Source organism: Crocodylus porosus, unplaced genomic scaffold (assembly GCF_001723895.1).
Source record: "Crocodylus porosus isolate Cpor-Errol unplaced genomic scaffold, CroPor_comp1, whole genome shotgun sequence".
Lineage (NCBI taxonomy): Eukaryota > Metazoa > Chordata > Crocodylia > Crocodylidae > Crocodylus > Crocodylus porosus.
The window spans coordinates 6,722,470-6,741,693 of NW_017728921.1; the positions used below are offsets into that span (position 1 = coordinate 6,722,470).

General features: G+C 47.3%; 1 protein-coding gene and 1 long non-coding RNA gene across 2 annotated transcripts in view; both read left to right on the forward strand.

Moving 5' to 3' along the window:
* The first annotated feature begins 10,602 nt into the window (after window positions 1-10,602).
* The window catches only part of AACS (acetoacetyl-CoA synthetase), a 77,823-nt gene continuing 69,201 nt past the window's right edge, over window positions 10,603-19,224 (forward strand). The window contains exons 1-2 of the mRNA XM_019538944.1: window positions 10,603-10,851; window positions 14,870-14,973. Of these exons, the coding sequence (XP_019394489.1) occupies window positions 10,734-10,851; window positions 14,870-14,973 (222 nt within the window). The 5' untranslated portion in view covers window positions 10,603-10,733. The remainder of the gene's footprint in view (window positions 10,852-14,869; window positions 14,974-19,224) is intronic.
* On the forward strand, window positions 15,049-17,737 carry LOC109312733. Its single transcript, XR_002101893.1, has 2 exons — window positions 15,049-15,997; window positions 16,566-17,737. It is a non-coding gene; the product is annotated as an uncharacterized LOC109312733 (long non-coding RNA).

The following is a 19,224-nucleotide window of genomic DNA, read 5'->3' on the forward strand; positions in this document are numbered from 1 at the left end:
CATGTACCTGCTTCACACGCTGCTGACAGGTATCTCCATTGCACTCTGAGAAAGATATCCCCATCACACCCCACTGCAGACTCCTCCATATCACACCCCTCTGACAGGCACTCCCACCACACCAACACCCCCATTACATCCCACTGTTTCCACACCCCTGTATCACACCGCAGTGACGGGGCCCCTACATCACACCCCCCCACCCTCCCCCACACAAACACATCGCAGCTCACTCAGGCTTCCCACAAACACCCCAGTCCCCACTCTGGGAAAGGGTGACACCCTACACACCCACCTGCTCACCACAAAATACAGCTCATGGAGGTCACTGAAGCGGGTAGCAGGCAAATAACACTTTTGTGGGTCTGAGTCCTGATTTTGGAGCATTTCGGGTCAGCAGTATTGCTTCTTGTAGCCAGGCTGCAAGATTTTAGGTAGTGCTGCTTTCACAGTGAAAGCTCCCAAACCTTTTCCCAGCTTGCTTTACCGCTTTGACACTAGCTCCATTGCCTCTGTGCATCTTCAGTTATTTACTCCCTCTGGGAATTTTCAGCCATGATTGAATGATGTAGCAGCACAAATCCCACTGAAAAAAATCAGTGGGACTCACATCAGAGTCGCTTGTGTGCTTTTGAAAATCCTGCCCTCAGTGTTTAAATCAAGGTCATGTGGGAACTCAAAAGAAACTCTTATTTCCCGAACAGAAAACAATGACCCTGGCACTGAACCTACTGCTGAAGACTACGTGTCCTGCCAAAACTTGTGCATGCTTGTCATTTTATTTTCCCCTCTAGGACATGACCTATCTTCTGTAGAATTGCCATTGTTTCTACTGGAATTTACTGTACTTACAAATATATTTGGGCAAGGCATGCTAACAAGCCTTGTTTGAATGGGATTGTTGTGGTTTGGTATAACAATTTTTATAACGATATTTAGGTGATGTTTTGAAGTTTGTTTCACGCTCTGGAGGGTCTTTTCTTTGCTTTGTGCAAAGCTGTTAGGAGTCGGGCAACAAACCATGCTTGGCTCCTTGGACTCTTCCTCTTCTTTGGCTTCCTCTGTCTTCTCCTCCTACCTCACTCATTAGCTTTGGGTACTCCCTTTTACAGATACAAATTGAATTACCATCTCTACGAACTCACAGATCCATCTCTCGACTCCAGACTTGCCTCCACATGTCACGAATAAAAGCTCAGCCTGCCTTTGACATCTCTTTGTGGATTGTCTGACCACGCTCTTGTGGTCCACATGGACAGAAGAGAGTTCTTCTTTATCTTCCCCTCCAGTCCTTCCCCTCTACTAGCTTGCTCTGCTGGTGTGGGTGCCTTCTTGCCTGTCACAACCTGTGTGTCACCTTCAATTCAGACTTCTCCACCTATCTTCACATGCAAGCAGCAGCTCACAAGTAGATCTTCCTGCACTAGGGCTAGGGCTATACTAGGAACATTTCAGCACTACAGAACTACCAGCATACTATGCTGGCAAAGTTCCTAGCATGGAGGCATCTATGCTGATATAGTAAAACCTCCCCCGGTGTGTGAATCCAGCAGTTAACTAGTAAAAGTGTGGGTAGGGTGGTATAACTGGTTGCTAGGTGCTTCTGCCACCACAGCTTTGTCGGAAAAGATCTGTCTGACATAGCTAGAAGCCTTTCTGTTTTAAGTACAGAGTATGTTTCTTGACAACTTCAGACACGCCATGACTTTGGTAGGCTAAAAAGAAAGCATTTGATTTACTTCACAAGGGCTTGGCAACTGCATGAAACCGAAGAACCAATCAATATCCGCACTGTCAGCAAGACTTTAAAATGAAGGAAGGCTGTCGTCAGAACCATCTGCCTGCAGCATTAGCCTCGGAGCCTGCAACATGCATGCACACAGCTTTATTCACATTGGAAAATACTTACACGGAACAGTAAGGCAGCCTTATTTAGTACGTTGGGCTGGTAGCTGCCACAGGTGCTTACACATAAACCACTCCCTCAACTCTGACATAAAATAATATATTAAAAGCCTTGTGTGGGTGCCTACCCCCTACTCTAATGAAGCGCGCTGTCTGTTAGCACACGGATGCAGCTATCACTGCCTTCTTCAGCTGCTCACAACCTCACTTTCATTTATAAATATCCTAATAGAGGATGCAGATGGTTTGAGAATGACTCTAAAACAAAGCTCAGATATGGCAAAATGGGCAGGTCATTTACTGTACGCTTCTGCTTCAGAAAACTGATGGCTGACCTGTGTAGAAACAGTCCCAATTCATGTCAAGCAGCAGTCTTCCCTTAGGCATAGTCATTAATTGAAAAAAAAACCAAAACACTCTAATGGAACATGCTGTGCTATATGCTGCTGCTCCAACAGACTAATTGCTTGTTCGTCATACATCTGCCTGTACTCACTGAAGAGCTTTCAGTAGAAAAGTTTCAACTGTAAACCTGAATGTGCAGATACACCGGGGATAAATAAAGATATGCAAACCCCCAAATGATCTACACCAGGTAGTCCTGACAACATCTGCATCATAAGGAAAAAACTGCTGCACTCTTATTGACAAGATTACATTTCAACTGCTAAAAAACAATCAGGTTATAAACTCAAGCCTATAAAGTTAGTTGATGCATCCACAAAGGTGGTCTCTGCAACCTCAGTTCAGTCCCCTTGTGCATACGCATGATATGGCTGTCTAATGAGAGAATCACATGCTATTTTTTCCACAGAATCCCTTCATTCAGTGCAGAGAGTAGATGGAGTTTGGAGAAGGAATCAGCAGCAGCAGGATTGGGATCCATAGCAAAATCCCCCCTCCACTCAAGTGAGCCAAAGTAACCTGTAGCAACAAAAGACTATTATAATTTTCTATACATTTGCTTCCATTTACTTAATGCTTTTAATTTTTACATGCAAGCGAGCAAGGGCATGCAGGATGTACTTAATCCTGGCCGGGGACATGGTGAGTGGGATAAATGCAGAAGGACTTACTTCCTATTTAACACTTATTTCTTTGTTATCATGCCCCCACGTGGTCACTCTGTATAGTGCTTTTAAAGGTTCCTGACTAACAGGAGATGTCTCTTGAAACCAGCAAGTGTCATTTCAATTGTTAAAGAACAACCCAAAAAAAGAACAAAAATCCCCGTGAGGGATAGTGTCGACCTGCTGAATCTTAGAGACACAAATGTAATTTATTCTGCCTTCTGATGTTCCTGACTTCTCCAGATTTGATCTCATTCTTAGGGGGTGCTGGAGGCAGGCTGTGTTCAGCTGGGATATCTTTGCAGGTGTGGTCCGAGAGGACGTGCTGGCAGTCCTGTGTGAACAGGTGGGGTTCTGCTTGCAGGTTCAATCAGACTGCACAGGAGGTCTCCCCGGTGATGCCTTGAGACAAAACCAGTTCCAGCCACACAATCCCAGTAGGATCCAGAGGGTCTGGCATGCGTCTCTTTGCCCTGTCCCATTTTCTTAAGACACATTCACCTAGATATGATCTGCTGGGTGCAGTGCTCTTAAGTATCTGGCCCCCTCTTCTGACAGGTTTTATGTTGATCTCTCTTCTTCAGTAGTGTTGGGAAATCAGGCCAACAACAATCTGACTGGGAACAGGTAGGCGGCCAAGATAGCACGACCTTTCTGTCAGCAGTTCTGCAAAGCAAAGCAGATGACTCTGAACTTGGTATGTGTTTTCTCCCTCTGGGTTCCTCAGACCTGGAGATAATTTTTGGGGTCCTTTTCCCAGTTCTAGGGTCATGAGGACTGGTTTTGCCCTTATCATCCAATCTAGAGGTGTCAGTAGATAAGCCGAGCGGTGTGTTGGTTATCTGCCACATAGACTTCTTGGGCCTTCTCTTCTCCCATTGATTTAGAGTGGCCAGCATTTTTCCTTTCATGCTTAATGAGGCTGTCTGTCCTGGACCTCTCAGTATCTCCCCCACCCCTTAGAGTCCAGATCCATAAATGTATTTAGGTGCTAGCTGCTACTTGATTTCAGTGGGAGGTAGGCATGCAAATGCCTTTGTAGTTCTGAGCCTTCGTGCTCCCAGCCTGCAGTCGTTATTTCAGAACTAGTGTGTATCTTGAAGTCTATGTCACGCTTGCCCAGGGATGATCTTGGATAGACAGTAGGTTTGAATCATATCCTATGTCTTTAGGGTACATCACCTTCCTGTGATGCTACTCCAAGACTGGCAGACTGGCTGTACAATGTCCTTTTATAGATGTTCCCTGCATATGGAGGCCTTTGTTGGACAGTCATTGTCATGAGGCGGTTTGCTACCCTCTGAGCCTTTGTTCATAGACTTTTTATAGACCTTCCTATTTGCTCTGCCATCTCTGAACTCCCTTGTGCTTGTATTTGGTTGCTTCTGGGCATCCTGGGGTATTGTCCTCCCTGCTTTCTGTAGTGGGTTCCTCCTCAAAATTGTTCCTGAGAAGAATCTGTTGCTTCTTTACAAACCGACCTTGGAGGCCAATGTTCTTGGCTACCTCTAACATGAGGTTAGGGATCACTTTCTGGTGACTCTGAGAGTTGACTGCCCTCCTACAATGAGCGTATCCTGATAAGACCTTTAGTCATCTCCCCATAGTCACACTGTTGACTGAAGGTGCTTGGTGCCTGTATGAAACTATTTGCTGTCCCACCCTTCTCTTGTTTGCGTAAATGAAATTGTGTCTGCTCAAAAATCACATTGCAACACAGCATGAAATCTTTAACAGATGATTCTTAAACTCCATTGAACTGTTTCATCAGAGCACCTGTCAGGCTTCTGAAAAAGCTCATGCCCTGAGGCTTTTTCAGAAAGCCTGACAGGCGTTCTTAACCCTGTATGGGTTAAGATATGAACATGTTTCCTTCTCATTGCTGATCTATACTGGAAGCCTCATGGGACTCCTTGGATTTGCTGTGGTGGGAAAAAGCTGGGGCAGATGTAATCATCACTGCTGTTTTTAAATAGATGTCCACCTCTGTTTCCATTGCCTGGAATAAGGGGATGCAGCCCAACTAGTGTTCCTTGCAGCCTGTCCTTTGCCTGGATTCACCACAGCGATTCTCCATGGGGCTGCTTGCGTTTGTAGACTTCTTTCCTGCTTTGAGCTAACCCTGAGCACCTTCCAGCTTGTTCTGTTTGCACGGCAGGGCTTCCCCATTTCTTCTTCCTCTTTCTGTGGGCATCTGCTGGATTTCTGTGGCCCTAGTCCTGATACCACAAAGAGATCTGGGGCCCCATAATCAGGGTGTTTCCTATTTATGAAGCCTTCTTTTTTTTACCTCCTTGCTATAAGCTTTGCACTGGCTAACCAAAGCGTACTTCTAAAAGTTCACAACTAATATCACAAAGGAGGGCGCTTTAACATTTTTTTCATATTCCAAGCCAAATTGGCCAAATCCGTGTCAGTCCAGAACCATACATAAATGGCAGACATCCTCCACCCTAACCTGGGGCTTCAGATGTTCCCAACTTCTTTGGTGGGCATCCTACTTGCAGAGGAGTGCTGATGCTCCCGAGTTGCACTTGCCCTTAGCCATAAGGCCCCAGGAGTGAGCTAGGGAAGAGTCTCCCATTTCCATAAAGTGGCTGTAAAGCCAAGGTTACCTGTGCATTACCTACATGGGTACTACCCCATGCCAGCAGAGCAGTCTTCCCTGGGTGTGGCTAGGAAGCCACTGTGGTGATCATGATATTTCCCCTAGACAGGCATAGGCTACGCTTGATCTGAGCCGAAAGGCTGACTTTCAGAGGGACACCCGTGCCCTTGGGCCACAGAACAGCTCGATAGGGCATGTTCCACCTCAGTGGACAACAATCCCACCCCTGCTAGGCTGAGCACAGCTCTTGAAGAGCCATCACATCAGCACCAAACCTGTGAAAGTCAGCATCCTTAATCCAAACCTGGAGTGCCATCGTCACGCACCCTGTTTCCGAAAAATGCTTCGCCAAAATAGCGAGTCACAATACATCTTACTGAAGCCTTTAAAAGTAATCCCCAAATTCTCCGTGGCCCTGCATTCGGGGATGCTGTCGCCTCGTTGCACCTCTCTCCTGCACCCACATTCAAGGGATGCTTGTTCCCTGCGCCCTGTCAGAGCTTGTCTGCAGCCAGCCAGGCGGGGAAAGAGACACAGAGCCGGAGGCGGGGAGGAAAGAGGGAACGGCGGATGGGGAGGAAGGAAAGAAGGGCGAACAGGGCGGAGGAGCAGCAAGAAGAGCCCCGAGGCGGGAGCAGGGGTGGGCTCACCGCCCCGCAAGGCCGCCTATGGGCCAAGGGCAGGATCCGTGCTCCCCTCTGCCCCCCCGCGTCTGCAAACCCAGGGCAGACCTGCCCCTCCTGTGCCACCCTGCTTGTGCAGCACGCTCCCATTGCAACTTTCATCTCACGTCGCGGACGCCCTCGGTGCCCGCCGCAAGCGGCTGCCTCCCTGCCACGCCTCCAGGAGCCCCGCTCCGCGATTGGGCACACCTCCCCGCCGTCTCTCCGCTCATTGGCTGCCGGGGCAGGAGGGCGGCAGGTCATTGGCGGGCGGCCGTGGCCGCCGTGCCCTGTCTGGCTGGGCTGATGTGTGGCCAGGCGCGCGGCGGCCAATCGCGGGATAGTGCGACTGTGGTGAGCGGCGGCAGGCGGATCCCTGCGCGCTGCGGCCGCCTCGCCGGCCCGGGGGCGGGGCCTGACCCGCGGCGCCCTGCGGGGGGCGGGGGCTCTTCGGGGCCGGGTGGGCGCGCTGCAAGAAGAAGGCTTCGTCTTAAGGGAGAGAGAGGGGGAAAGAAAGGAAAGAAAATTGGAAAAAAGAAGACGAGGGAGAGGAAAAAGAAAGAAAAGAGAAGGAAGGAAAAAGGGAAAGAAAGGAAAAAGACAAAGAAAAGAAGAGAGCGAGAGGCTTTAAAGCTTGGCCAAGAATGAATGCAAAGTGAGAGATGTAATAACTGCATTTCTAAGAAGTATATATTGCGCCACGTGCAGCAAAAGATTTTCCAGCTCTTTGCTAAATGTGGCAGAGGTGCTGTTTAGTTACAGAGCAGAGCGATGCAGGGCTGGGGGGCAGCATGGATGAACGGTCGTACAAAACATGCCAAACTGCTCTGGAAGTATTTAAGGGCTCTGCTCCACATTCGAGTAAAAGCTGGGCAGCAACCAGCCACAGAGTTGTTACACATTTTCAGGCACTAACTTCACAGCTGGTTGGCTGTTTTTAGAGCTGGAGAGTCATTTTTATCATGTGATAGTTACTTTGTAGGTGTGGCCAGTCTAAATTTATTGAGCAATTCATCAGTGAATGGTATAATATATATGTAAAGTGGCAGAGAGAAATAGACCATCAAAGAAAAGGGGAAAACGTTCTCCCCCATTGAGAATAAACTCCTATTTCCTGGTTAAGGCTGCTTTGCTTTGTGGTTTAATAACAGCAAAAAGGGAATTAATCACTGGGCCTCCACTGAGCTCTAACCCTCCAAGCTGTCAGATGCTGAAGTCTATGTGGAAAGTCAAAGCTGTTCTATCTACTTTGTCCCTGCTGTCTCTAACCCCTGGCAGGTGCTGTAGTGCAGTTGGACCTCTCTCATTTGAAACCCTCTCCCTGGCTGGAGGTCCTATAGGTGGAAATAAGTTCCATACATCCTTTCATTGTGCCCCGACTTCACCCCTTTCCCTCCCTCCCTGCCCCAGAGCAGATTGATTCTAGAAAGGCAGCATGTTCTGTCCTACAAAGCTGCTAGGAAATGGGTGTGCTCCAGTGTCCTAAAAGTCCTAGCATGGCAAAATCCATATGGACTTTTACTCATACAATGCTTGTACAGGTTGCTCTGCTTCCCGCACCTGCACACCTTTAGGAAGAGTTATCAGACTTTCGGTTTGGGCAGGCATTTAGCAAACAAAGCTAAGCTGGGATATTTAGTGGCTTTCTTTTTTATGTTTTTTCCTGTTTTAGAAGCATTTTTTTGTGTTCTGTAAGTTATTCTGTTCTCCTGTTGTAAGCGGCCATGAACTTCTGTTGGGAAGGGCAGCAAATATATCAAAGAAAGAAATAAAAATAAAATAACGAACCTCAACATATTGGTAACATTGCAGAGGTTTAATTGGGACAGCAAAGGCACAGTCTAATAAAAGACACCTCATTCTTGCAATTTTGGCTCATGGGTAGTATTTCATTGACCCCAGCTGACTTCCTGGTCCCTTCTAGCCCTAATGTTTATGGAATCTATGGCAGTGGCTTTTGCAGATTTATTTGGGAAAAAAAGCTATCATCATTTTTCTGGGACTACTTGAAGAGCAGCCAAAATTGGCTGTCCGTGAGTCTCAGTCAGGGGAAGGGCTGATGAATTTTAACAAGGGTAAGGACTCAAAATGCTGATCTCAGATATCCTGTCTGTCTCTGTGTTATATATGCAATGTGCATCTGTGCACATGTAATCTCAGACAGAATGACCTTAAAAGCTGCTAGGTGGATGCTGCAATCAGGTTCACTGCAGAAGAGGAGTTACTCTTACCTCATAACCAAGATCTCTTGCATCAGGACAGATACAGGGCGGTACCTCTGCCCCATTTTCCAAAAATTAGGACATAGGGGATGGGGGAGAAGAGGATGCATTGCATTATTATTATTAGCCCAGTGGGTCGCAGTCCTTTTTAGACTCAAAGCACCCCTGACTAGACTCAAGGCAGCCTTTGGAAATTGTCGGTTCTTAGTTTTCACTCATTTTTTGACTACAAAAAATAATAGAGGGATTCTCCTGTGGCAAAGAGCTCAGCAAGCCCAGATCAGGGCAGAATGCTTTTAACACTGTGGATTCCTATTTGAAGTCTTTGGGTTTGTCTAGTACACACCTAGCTGTACTAATGTTCTGTGGTACACTTGACAGGCTCTCAAGGCACCCCAGGGTGCCACACTCCCCTGGCTGAGAATCACTGAATTAGACACACGGTATCAAACATGGCTCTAGTCCCCAGAGGGATGAGTGGCAGGCTTTGGCCTACCCAGATGGGCAGACATGCATATGCACTGCATGTCACACTGCACGTTACGTACATTATACACTGAATGCTGCATACATTACGCACTGTGTTAGATATGTTATATTGCACACTGCACGCATTACACACTGCACATTACATTATGCACTGTGCATTGCATACATTATACACTGCACATGGGGGAAGCTAGAGGCACTCCAACAGGCTCACAGACTAGAGTTGTTCCACATTTGCAAGTGCTCGTGTTATTGCTGATTGGCTCTTGTTATAGCTGGAGTCATTTTTATCATGAGAGGGAGTGTGACTTTGCATGGATGACCAGTCTGAATTTCTTGCATGCTTCACAAGTGTATGTAACGTGCAGTATGTAATGTATGTGACATGCAGTGTGTGATATATGCAATGTGCAGTGCATAATGTATGCAATGTGCAGTGTACAATATATGTGCAGTGTGTAGTGTATGCCATGTAGTGCTGGGTTTTTGGTTGTAGCCATGTTGGCCTAAGGACAGAGGCAGGCAAGGTTCTTTGAGTAGATGTGGTCTCTTTTATTAGAGCAACTGAGTAGTTGGAGAAAAGGTCTTAGCAAGCTTGAAAGCATGTGCCCGAAAGCTTGCTAAGAACTTTTTTCAACCACTCAGTTGGTCTAATAAAAGATATCACATCCACCCAAAGAACCTTGCCTGTCATGTAGCGCACAATATATGTAATGCACAGTGCGCAATGTATATAATGTGCAGTGTATAATGTATACAATGCACAGTGCCTAATATATAATGTGCATTGTATAATGTGTGCAGCAGTGCAGTGTATAATATAATGTGCAGTATACAATGTATGTGATGTGCAGTGCATAATATATTTAACACACCGTGCCTAATGTATGCAATGTGCAGTGTATAATGTGACATGCCATGCACGATAGGTGTAATGTGCAATGAGTAACAGATGTCATGTGCAGTGTGTATATACAAAGTGCAGTGTATAATGTATGTAACGCAGTGTATAATATATCACGTGCAGTGTATCCTGTGCGCAGTGTATAATGCAATGTGCAGTGAGTGGTGTAGGTAGTATGCAGTACATAGCATGTGTAACACTTTGTGATGTATGCAGCGTTCACTGCGTAGTGTATGTCATGTGCAGTGCATGTTATGTGTAATGTGCAAGGCTAGTAATAATTTCAGGTGTACACAATGTGCAGTGTAAAAAGTATGTACACAATACATGTGCACTGCGTAAGGCCCGTAATGTGCAGTGCATAATGTGACGGGCAACGTATGATATGTATAATGTGCAATGAGTAACCCATGTCAGGTGCATACAGTGCGCAGTGTGTAACGAAGGACACAACATACATGCACTGTGTACTGTATGTGGTGTGCAGCGTATAACATACGTAGCAGTGTTCGCACGCAGCATTCAGCGTGCAGTGCATGTAACGTGCAGCCTATAACATGCCATGCACTGCATGACGGGTGTAATGCACGCCAGCAGTATACACCGTGCAGCGTATGAAGCACGCACACAACACACGCGCACTACCTGTAACGCACCACGCGCGATAACGCAGCGCGCAGCCCTGTACGCAACGTAGACCCGGCACCCGGGCGGCGGAGGGGCGGGGCGCTGGCCTGCGCACTCCTTTCTCGGGCGCGGCGGAAGGTTACAGGCGGCGGCGCGCAGCGACTTTAACGGGCGGGGCGTGGGCGTGCTCCGCAGTGCGCGCAGAGCGGCTGGACCGGCCGCGCGCTGGGGGAGCCGCCCGTCGCCATGTCTCGCGAGCCGGAGATCATGGAGGCGCGGGTGATGTGGGAGCCCGACTCCAAGCGCAACACGCACATGGACCGCTTCCGCGCCGCCCTCGCCGGCGCCTACGGCCTCCGCCTGGGTGAGCGGGGCGGGGGTCGCCCGGGGAGGGGTGGGGAGGTTCCCCCTCACCGCGTTCAAGTGACACCTCACAGGGTTTTGGGGCACAATCGTTGCCGCGTCGATGTTACACGTCATTTGGGCCAAAATCGTTGCCCGCCCCTGATCTACACCCCCCCAGAGCTGGGGGGTGCTGGAGTTGGGCGCCCAAAAGTAGGAGTCCAGTGGGCGGGAGGGGGTGCATATCCCGATGGGTTTCATACCCCGAGCCGCACCTCTCTTTCAGGAAAACCGTCTTGCGGGTGAGGATGTCCGTCAGTCCCCCCGCAGCTGCTCCTCGAATGTGTTTTATTTTGCCGCTCGCCATCTCAGGTTGGCGGAGCAGGTCGTTTGTTGCTGATCGCCGAGGAAGTAAAAATTGTGGTTTTAAATCTGCTGTGGTTTTTGCATTTCCAGCGACTGGCGGCGGGCAGCAAATGGCAAAATGCAAAGCGTTAAAGGGGGCCGCTCCCTGCGCGATTGATGGAGATCCTGATGTAGGGGGTCGGTGTTGTGTCGTTGTTACCCTGGTACCGGCAAACAAGGAACTTGTATTCAGCCGGGTGAATTTTTCAAGGCCTCGTTTTATGAGGTTACGGAGTGGTATAAAACGTCAGTGTTTCAGAGCATCCCATTTTCATCTCTAAAACACGTGCTCGGGTTTTGGACGTGAAACCCTTTTCCATTCAACTTTGGCTTCCAATCCTGAAATGTGTTAATCCAGGGCATCGATTCTACGTTGGAGAGACTTCCCCCTGCTGCAGCTTTGGGGGGCTGTTCATGTAGACTACACACGTTGGGTTTCAAATATGAAGGAGATGAGAATTGAGGTCCTGTACGGTGGCCCGTGATGCAAATAAAATGTAACGGCACTCCAAGCTAGTCTAGGGAGCCATAGCAATCGCAGGTGCAAATTTAAAATGAAGTATCCGAGTGAACGTGACTAGCTTTTTGAGCCCGAAACGTCTTTAACTGTAGACTCAGTTATATGAGTTGCACAGTTAGCAGCTTGTTCTTTTTGCTCTAAAGCTCTGGCCTTGGTTCTGTTGTGGTGGTAGATGAGGACATGGGCGCACAGATTTGAGTTGGCCCCTGCCCGGGTGCTTGCTTATATGCAGGTGGCTGTGTGTTGGGGTCCTAGGTCTATGCACACATGTAGAGAGCTTTGGTTATCGATGCACATGATGTTGCATACGCCTGCTGATCTCCATTGGCATGTCAGTGCCATGTACATGACGGGTCTGCCCTGAAGCTTAGGAAGACTGAGGCTGAAACGAGGATAAACAGGACTGACGGGATGGAGAGAGTAGAACAGGGACTGGCCATCTCCAAGAGCTTGAATGATTAGTAAAACTTGTAACTGTTCTTGCTGCTCTCTAATGGTTTCTTGAAGGGAGATACAGAAGGGACCTTGGAGTATTTTAACAGGGTTATCCCAATATATAGGTTGGTGTGGGGACAAATTGGGTAGTAAAGGGAGAATCTTAGGTGTTGTGCAGAGTAAAATGTAGAGGGTGGGGATTAGTGCAGGTATGTAGGCAAGAATGGAGTTGGGGATATAAAGCTTCAAAGGGTATGGTAGAAGAGTGGTGCTGCTGTAGGTCTGCAAGAAGTAAGAGAGCATCTGGTAATGGCTTACACCAATTCCTCTGGTTGATCCAAAAAGTCAGCTGCTGCCAAAGATGAATGAGGTAGGCCTGGGAGAGAGAGAATGCAGTGATCAATGTGAATGTTTTAGATGCTGTAATGGAGGAGAAAGGATTCATGTATTTGTAGGTGTAGATTTAAAAAAAAAAAAGAGAGAGGAAAAAAAGGTGGGATTTGGCAGAAGTGGAGCATATGAGGGGTGACCAGAAGAGAGCAATTGGAAGTGACAGACATGCACTGAGAAGTGCACCTCTCAGTTCATCTTTGGCATCTAAGGTGGCTGCTGTCATCTAGTCTGAGAAAAAGACAGGTGCTTCCCACTCTTAAAATATCAACGTGTGCGATGTGGTTACAACTGCTTCTGGCTCTGTCACTTGTTGGCAGTGAAATGGCAACTGTTGGTACATAGGGGTCTACGCTGAAAGGAGAATAGTGATGAGGATATTTTAAAACTTCTTTCTGGATATCTCAAATTTCTTCTACTTACAGCTGTGGAGGCATATAAAGAGGTTAAGATTTAACTTTTTGAAGCTTGTAGTTTTAGGTGCCTTAAACATTGGCTAGGGACACAGATTACATTCAAACCAGTATAAGTGATCAGAAACTGGTTCAAATCTGTAACACAACAGGCATGCAGTGCACATAAACTGCTTTCAAGATGGCTGAAACCAGGTTAAGATAAACCTTGATGGATGTAGCATCAGACTTAACTAATTTTTAGGTTAAATCAGTTTATTGAACTTCTGTCCCAGATCCCCTCCAGATTCAAGTTAACTTGCAGTCCCCCAACATCCCAGGATGCTTTGCACCCTTCAAGCCCTGATCTCCACCCCCTCTCATAGAGTAGGTGAGCCAGCCTTGGCCCAAGCTGTCTGCTCTAGCAGAGTAGGGAGGCGTGCTCTAGTGCCTCCCAGCTTCTGGCCTGGGTCATTACAGGCAAGTGGATGCATTTCTGAATCAGAAATGAATGTTCACTTGCTTATTGGTTCAATCTACGCAGCTTCGACTAACCTGCAAAGATCAAATGGATTTAGAGTCGGGCTTTTGAGTGTCTGTACTTAGCCTGGATGCTCAGTTTGAGACGGCAAGGACCTGACTTTTAAAAGTGCTGAGCATTTCATTGTAGCTGAAGCTAATGTGTACTGTGAAAATCAGATACCATGTGGTTCAAGCTTTTTTTTTAAAGATTTCTTGTTCCAGAGGCACAGGAACCGCTATTTAATAAGTACCTGAATTTTACTAAATGTGTGTGCACATAATCCTTGAAATGACCTGGGGAAGCTTTTGTCCCTGCACTGTAGTCATGTACAATTTACAGTGGAGGTGGACAGAGCGATTGATCTGTTAGATTCATTGGGCTGTACTCTGGTTAATGCACCATGAGATTTGGTTGCATTAATAGCTCAGTGTAGTTAATACCATGGGAACAGCGCCCTAACCTTCTACTTTCCTTTTGAGTAGAAGGGTGGGGTGCCCCTATGCACTTAGCTTAGATTTTGGAGAAGAGTACATATTTTTAAATGATGTGCTTTGCTGTGGAGAAGCTGTTCCCTTCCCTTTCCAGACCTTGCTGTGGGAACCAAGATCTAGTGCAGGGGTCAGCAACGTTTTTTGGGCAGTGCCAAAAAATGCCCACCTCCTCAACTTATAAGATGTTGATGTGCCAGGGGTGGATGGCAGGGAGGCTGCAAGGGTCCCGATCCTTGTTGTGGAAGCACAGCCCTGGCCTCTTTCTGGAGATGCGAGTGCCAGGCAAAATACCTTCACGTGCCACGTTCTAGCACACGTGCCGGGGGTTGCCTACCCTGATCTAGTGTATTGCTGTCGTAGGTGGCAGGGCACTGTAGGTGATTGGCCTCCTCCCTCTGGTGCCACATTTGAGTCTACTGTTGATGCCCTTCATAAGGGATAGAAATACTTAATTAGCAAGCTTTTTGGGTGCTGTTCTGTTGGTATAGTTCTTGTGAGTTTCAGTGAGGCACGTGGGTACAGACTTTCTCAATAAATACATTCCCATCTCTCAGTCTAGCTAACGGCTGCAAAAGCAGTCGAGGAAGCTGAAACAGTCTGTTAGTTGTTCAGGTGGGCCAGTAATTTCTGCTTGACAGTTGGTACAGGAGGCCCCGAAAAGGGAAACAACTGTTTATCTTTGGATGGAGCAGATCATTCCTTGTGAGATGAATTCATGTGACCCTGTCCTCTTTTCCTTCTGTTCCACTGATTTCTCTACTCTCCTGCTCCACTTAGTAGATTTCCATTAAAAATGTTTTTTTGAAGGAAACCATTGCCTATTTTTTATTACATTTTTGTAAATGTATACACACATAATCATAAATATTATATATTGCTTCTAGCCAACTACGACGAGTTGTACCAGTGGTCCCTGGAGTTCTACCCAGATTTCTGGGCCGAAGTCTGGAAGTACAGTGGCATTGTGTGTTCTCGCCTGTATGACGAGGTGAGTCAGTTCATGCTTTCTTTAGTGGTTTTTAATTTGTATTAAGTAATCCTCCTGGGCTTGGACTACAAGAATCAGATTAAGTAGAGGGGAAGTAGAGAGTCAGTGTTAAAAGTGCATCTCTTACTATTTCATACGCTGTTGCTGAATGACCGTTTTGGGGCTGGTCTACATGGGTGGCATAAACCAGTATAAACAGGTTGCATAAATGTAAAAATATCAGCATCCACATGATGCTGTTTGTTAGTCAGAGGTAACTGGTAAGCGAGTGTTTCTTACCCTTCTTGGAATTGGCAGCAACTCCAATGTGTAGCGGTTCCCCTTGTTTTCATATCTTCTTGGAACTGTTCGGGCCACCTTCCAGCTGCCTTGCTCTTTACTTGAGTGCCGTCTACTACAGTGGGGTCATGGGGATCAGGTGTCCCCTCCTGTTCAAATGCTGGAGTGTGGCCAGGTTTGGTTCGTTTGCGTTTGCATGCTCCATGCACCTAGTGTTTTCTTCCAGCTCTTCCATGCTGCTTTTGCCATGTTTCTTCTTGGGGCCATGCTGAGGTTCTGGGTGTGCAGCCTGCTAGGGAGAGGCAAAAAGACAGTAAATTCTGGGAACTGTGTATAGGACCAAAAGTCCTACGAAAGAAGACTATCTGAGGTGATACCAGGGTGGGATCACAGCCAAGAGCCCCTGTAGTGCTGTGTTTAAGATGGAGGATGTGAAGACAGCTTACAAGAAAGCAAAGGATGACATCTGGACCTCTGGCAGTGGGCCAGCCACCTGTCCATTTAATGAGGAGCTAGAAAGGATTTGGACACAGAAAGCCAGCATCAACTCATGCTTTGCCTCAGAGGTGGCCAAAGGACTGTGGAGCTGGTGACCACGTGTCTGACATGTGGGATTTCTTTAATGTGACGACTCAGCTGAGACCTCAGAGACAGGAGTAGACATCCAGGCCTCCATCCTTGTTGCGAGCCAAACTTTTTTGTCCTTGAAAACACTTGGACTGCAGCTGTGGTGTGGAGGAGGCTGGTAAGTATCATTGCATTGCCTTTATTGGAAATCCACTGCTTTTTCCACTTGTACAGCTGCCCTGTCCCTGGCTTCCTCCCACCCACCGACCCACCCAAGACAGTGCTTTATATTTTTAGGGGATGTATCAGCAAATAGCTTCTCCAAGTCCTGCCCCCTCAGAGTGACTGCATCTTTTTTCCTATGCCCTCAAAATGGCAGATACGATCCATCTCTGCTGTAAAATGGCCTTGGCAGCCATATCTCTCCCTTCTGCTCAGGCCCTCACAGCCCTGCCACATCCTCAAAAATTAAGGCATCTGCACTAACCTATTTATCTGCTGTCCACCAGTTAATTGCTTGTTTCAGTGTAGGGTCTCCTGTCACCTTATCCCACTTGCCGTCTGTACTGTATGTTCATGTGCCACCTGCTCCAGAGTCTTGGAAAAACCCAAGCCTTATCCCTTAAATGAGAGCGGAGCGTCAATAATCTAGTTTTCCAGAACACTGTTCAAGTAGATTGCTCAGTTTCCACTGTAGTAACCAGACTGTGTGAAATAAGTGCTTGTTGCATTTTCTTGTCTTACAGGTTTGGTACTTGAGGCACCCAGACTTTCAAGGACACTGCTGTTAACAGCTGCCTAATGTCTGACAAATTTGAGAGAGGAACAGAAGACACTCTGCTGGCCTTGTAGAAGCCTCTGAGAAACGAGGGGAGGGCTTCTTGGGGATAAGCAGTCCGAAATGGGGAGGGGGAGAGAGGGAAGAGTTATTTTTTTCTAGGCAGGACCTGGCACAGAAGTTTTTGCCGCAACCATGGACCTGGCAGGGCAAGAAGGGGCTTCCTGGAGTGGAATAGTGCCCTGCTGTGGTATAGGAGGGTAGAGATGGATACATTTTTAGCTGCTGTTTCTCTAGCAACAACAAATGGGCATCCTAATTGGGAAGCATGCTCCATCAAAACTGCTGTGCTATCTACTCCCCCCATGGCTGCATCAGCCTTGAGGTTCAGCAGCTATAGTTCTGCAGACCTATAGGAGTGGTTGGTTGCCACAAAAAAAACCCTACCCCAGCTCCTTCCAACCTTGTGGTGATAACTGGCTGCAGGAGCAGAGTTTTTGTGATCTGTCCAGTGCAGACGTGAGGCTTGTGCTGCACTGCGCTAGCCCACCAGGGTTCCTAAGCAGACACCAAGAGGGGAGGTGATCACCATGACTGTGAGATGTTCTGAGCCAAACATTTGAAGCTTGTGAATCAAACTGTCTCTTATCCTTTAAATCAGAGGTTCCCGAGCCCTGGGCTGCAAAAGGTTGGCTGTCAGTCTACAGGAGGGTTGGCTGCTAGACCAGAAGTCTGCAAATGACTGGCATGCTGCAGACTGGGAGCCAACCCTTTTTATACTAAGTATAAAAAAGGGTTGGCGCCTGGTCCACAGTGTGCCGTTCACTTCTGGTCTGCAGTATGCTGCTCCATAGTTTACCAGTCTGCGGTCACTTCTGGTCTGCAGTTTGCCTGTCTGCAGTCTAAAAAGACTGGCGACCACTGCTTTAAATCAAACTGTTCCTGTTTGCAATTTCTTTTAGGCATTTGCACTTTCTAGGAAAATAAAGAGATGTTAATTTAAGGGGTCTTATTTTTGCCTGGAAGCCAAAGTGTTCTTATTCAGTGAAAGCTGACCCTTCTCCCGCCTCTGCCTTCTCGCTTCCCCATGGTATCTTAAAGTTTGGAGATGCCTAGCACATTTAATACCTCTTGTGTATAGAAAACTCTCCTCTCCCTTTTTTGTGTTCCATATGCTTCAGCAGCCTTTTTTTGGAGTTGACAGTTCCTGCAAAGTCTAGTGGCATGGTCTCTTCCATACTAACCTGCGTTAATATTGGCAAACCTGGCTTTGGTGCACTAAAGAGATGTATTCCTTTCTGTCCATGACCCCCCAGGGTCTGGCACGGGAGAATGTGGATTCTGTTAATTGCCTCAGTACAATTAGGGTACCACGTGAATAGCCATTAATAACCCCTTGAGGATTCTCAGGTTTTACAACATGCAGTGACATTGCCTCTCCATTAGTGACATGTATCTCCATCACATCAGCCCAAAGGGTCCATCTGTTATACACTCATTGTGCTAACGGTTTGCCAAGGCATAATCAGCCTAGAGTTTAACATGGAATGTGCCTCACAGTTCGTCTAAGGACATGGGCAGACATGGTTTTGGGGGTAAATCCAGTATCTTTTATTAGACCAACTCAAATAGCTGGAAAAATTCTTAGCAAGCTCTCAGGCGCATTGTGAACTAAATATAGACGTTGGATTTATGACACACAACCTGCCTGACTTCCCAGGTAAACCCTCTACTTTTTACCAGCTATTCTCACTTTCTTCCTTCCCCCCACTCTCCTGTTTCCCATCCTTTGACTACAGCTACATTCATTCCTCTCCCCCCTGACCTGTTTCTCATTTACTGACCACCTCAATTTGTATTTTAACTGACTGGCTTTCATGCACACGTATTAGCCCCTGGCTGCTTTACAGGAAGAGCACAGACCATCTGCAGACACTTCCTCAGCCTGGTGTTTGTGCCTGAAAGCTTGCTAAGAAGAATTTTTCTAACTCTCTGACTTGGTCTAATAAGGTATTGGATTTACCCAAAGAACCTTGTCTAACTTTTAATAATACATGAAATGTTACTTTAATAACTTCTATATAGGGAGAGAGACCACTTAGTCCAATGTTCTCACCCAATCTCAGATTCATAGATATTAGGGTCAGAAGGGACCTCAGTAGATCGTTGAGTCCACCCCGCTGTGGGCAGGAACTAGCACTGGGCTCGGACGACCCCAGCCAGATGCTTGTCCAGTCTCCTCCTTGAAGACCCCCAGGGTAGGGGAGAGCACCACCTCCCTTGGGAGACCATTCCAGATTCTAGCAACCCTTACCGTAAAGAAGTTCTTCCTGATGGCCAACCTGGATCTGCTCTCTGTTGGTTTATGGCCATTATTTCTAGTTACTCTAAGGGGGTGCCCTGGAGCGTCTCCTATCCCTTGCTGGGTCCCTCCCTCTGATGAATTTTTGTAGACCACCACAAGATCACCTCTCAGCTTTCATTTGTGGGGGCTGAAGAGATTCAGGTCCCTCAATCTGTCCTTGTAGGGCCTTACCTGCGGGCCCCTAACCAAATGAGTGACCCTCCTCTGGACCCTCTCAAGGTTATCCACATCCCACTTGAAGTGTGGCACCCAAAACTCCATG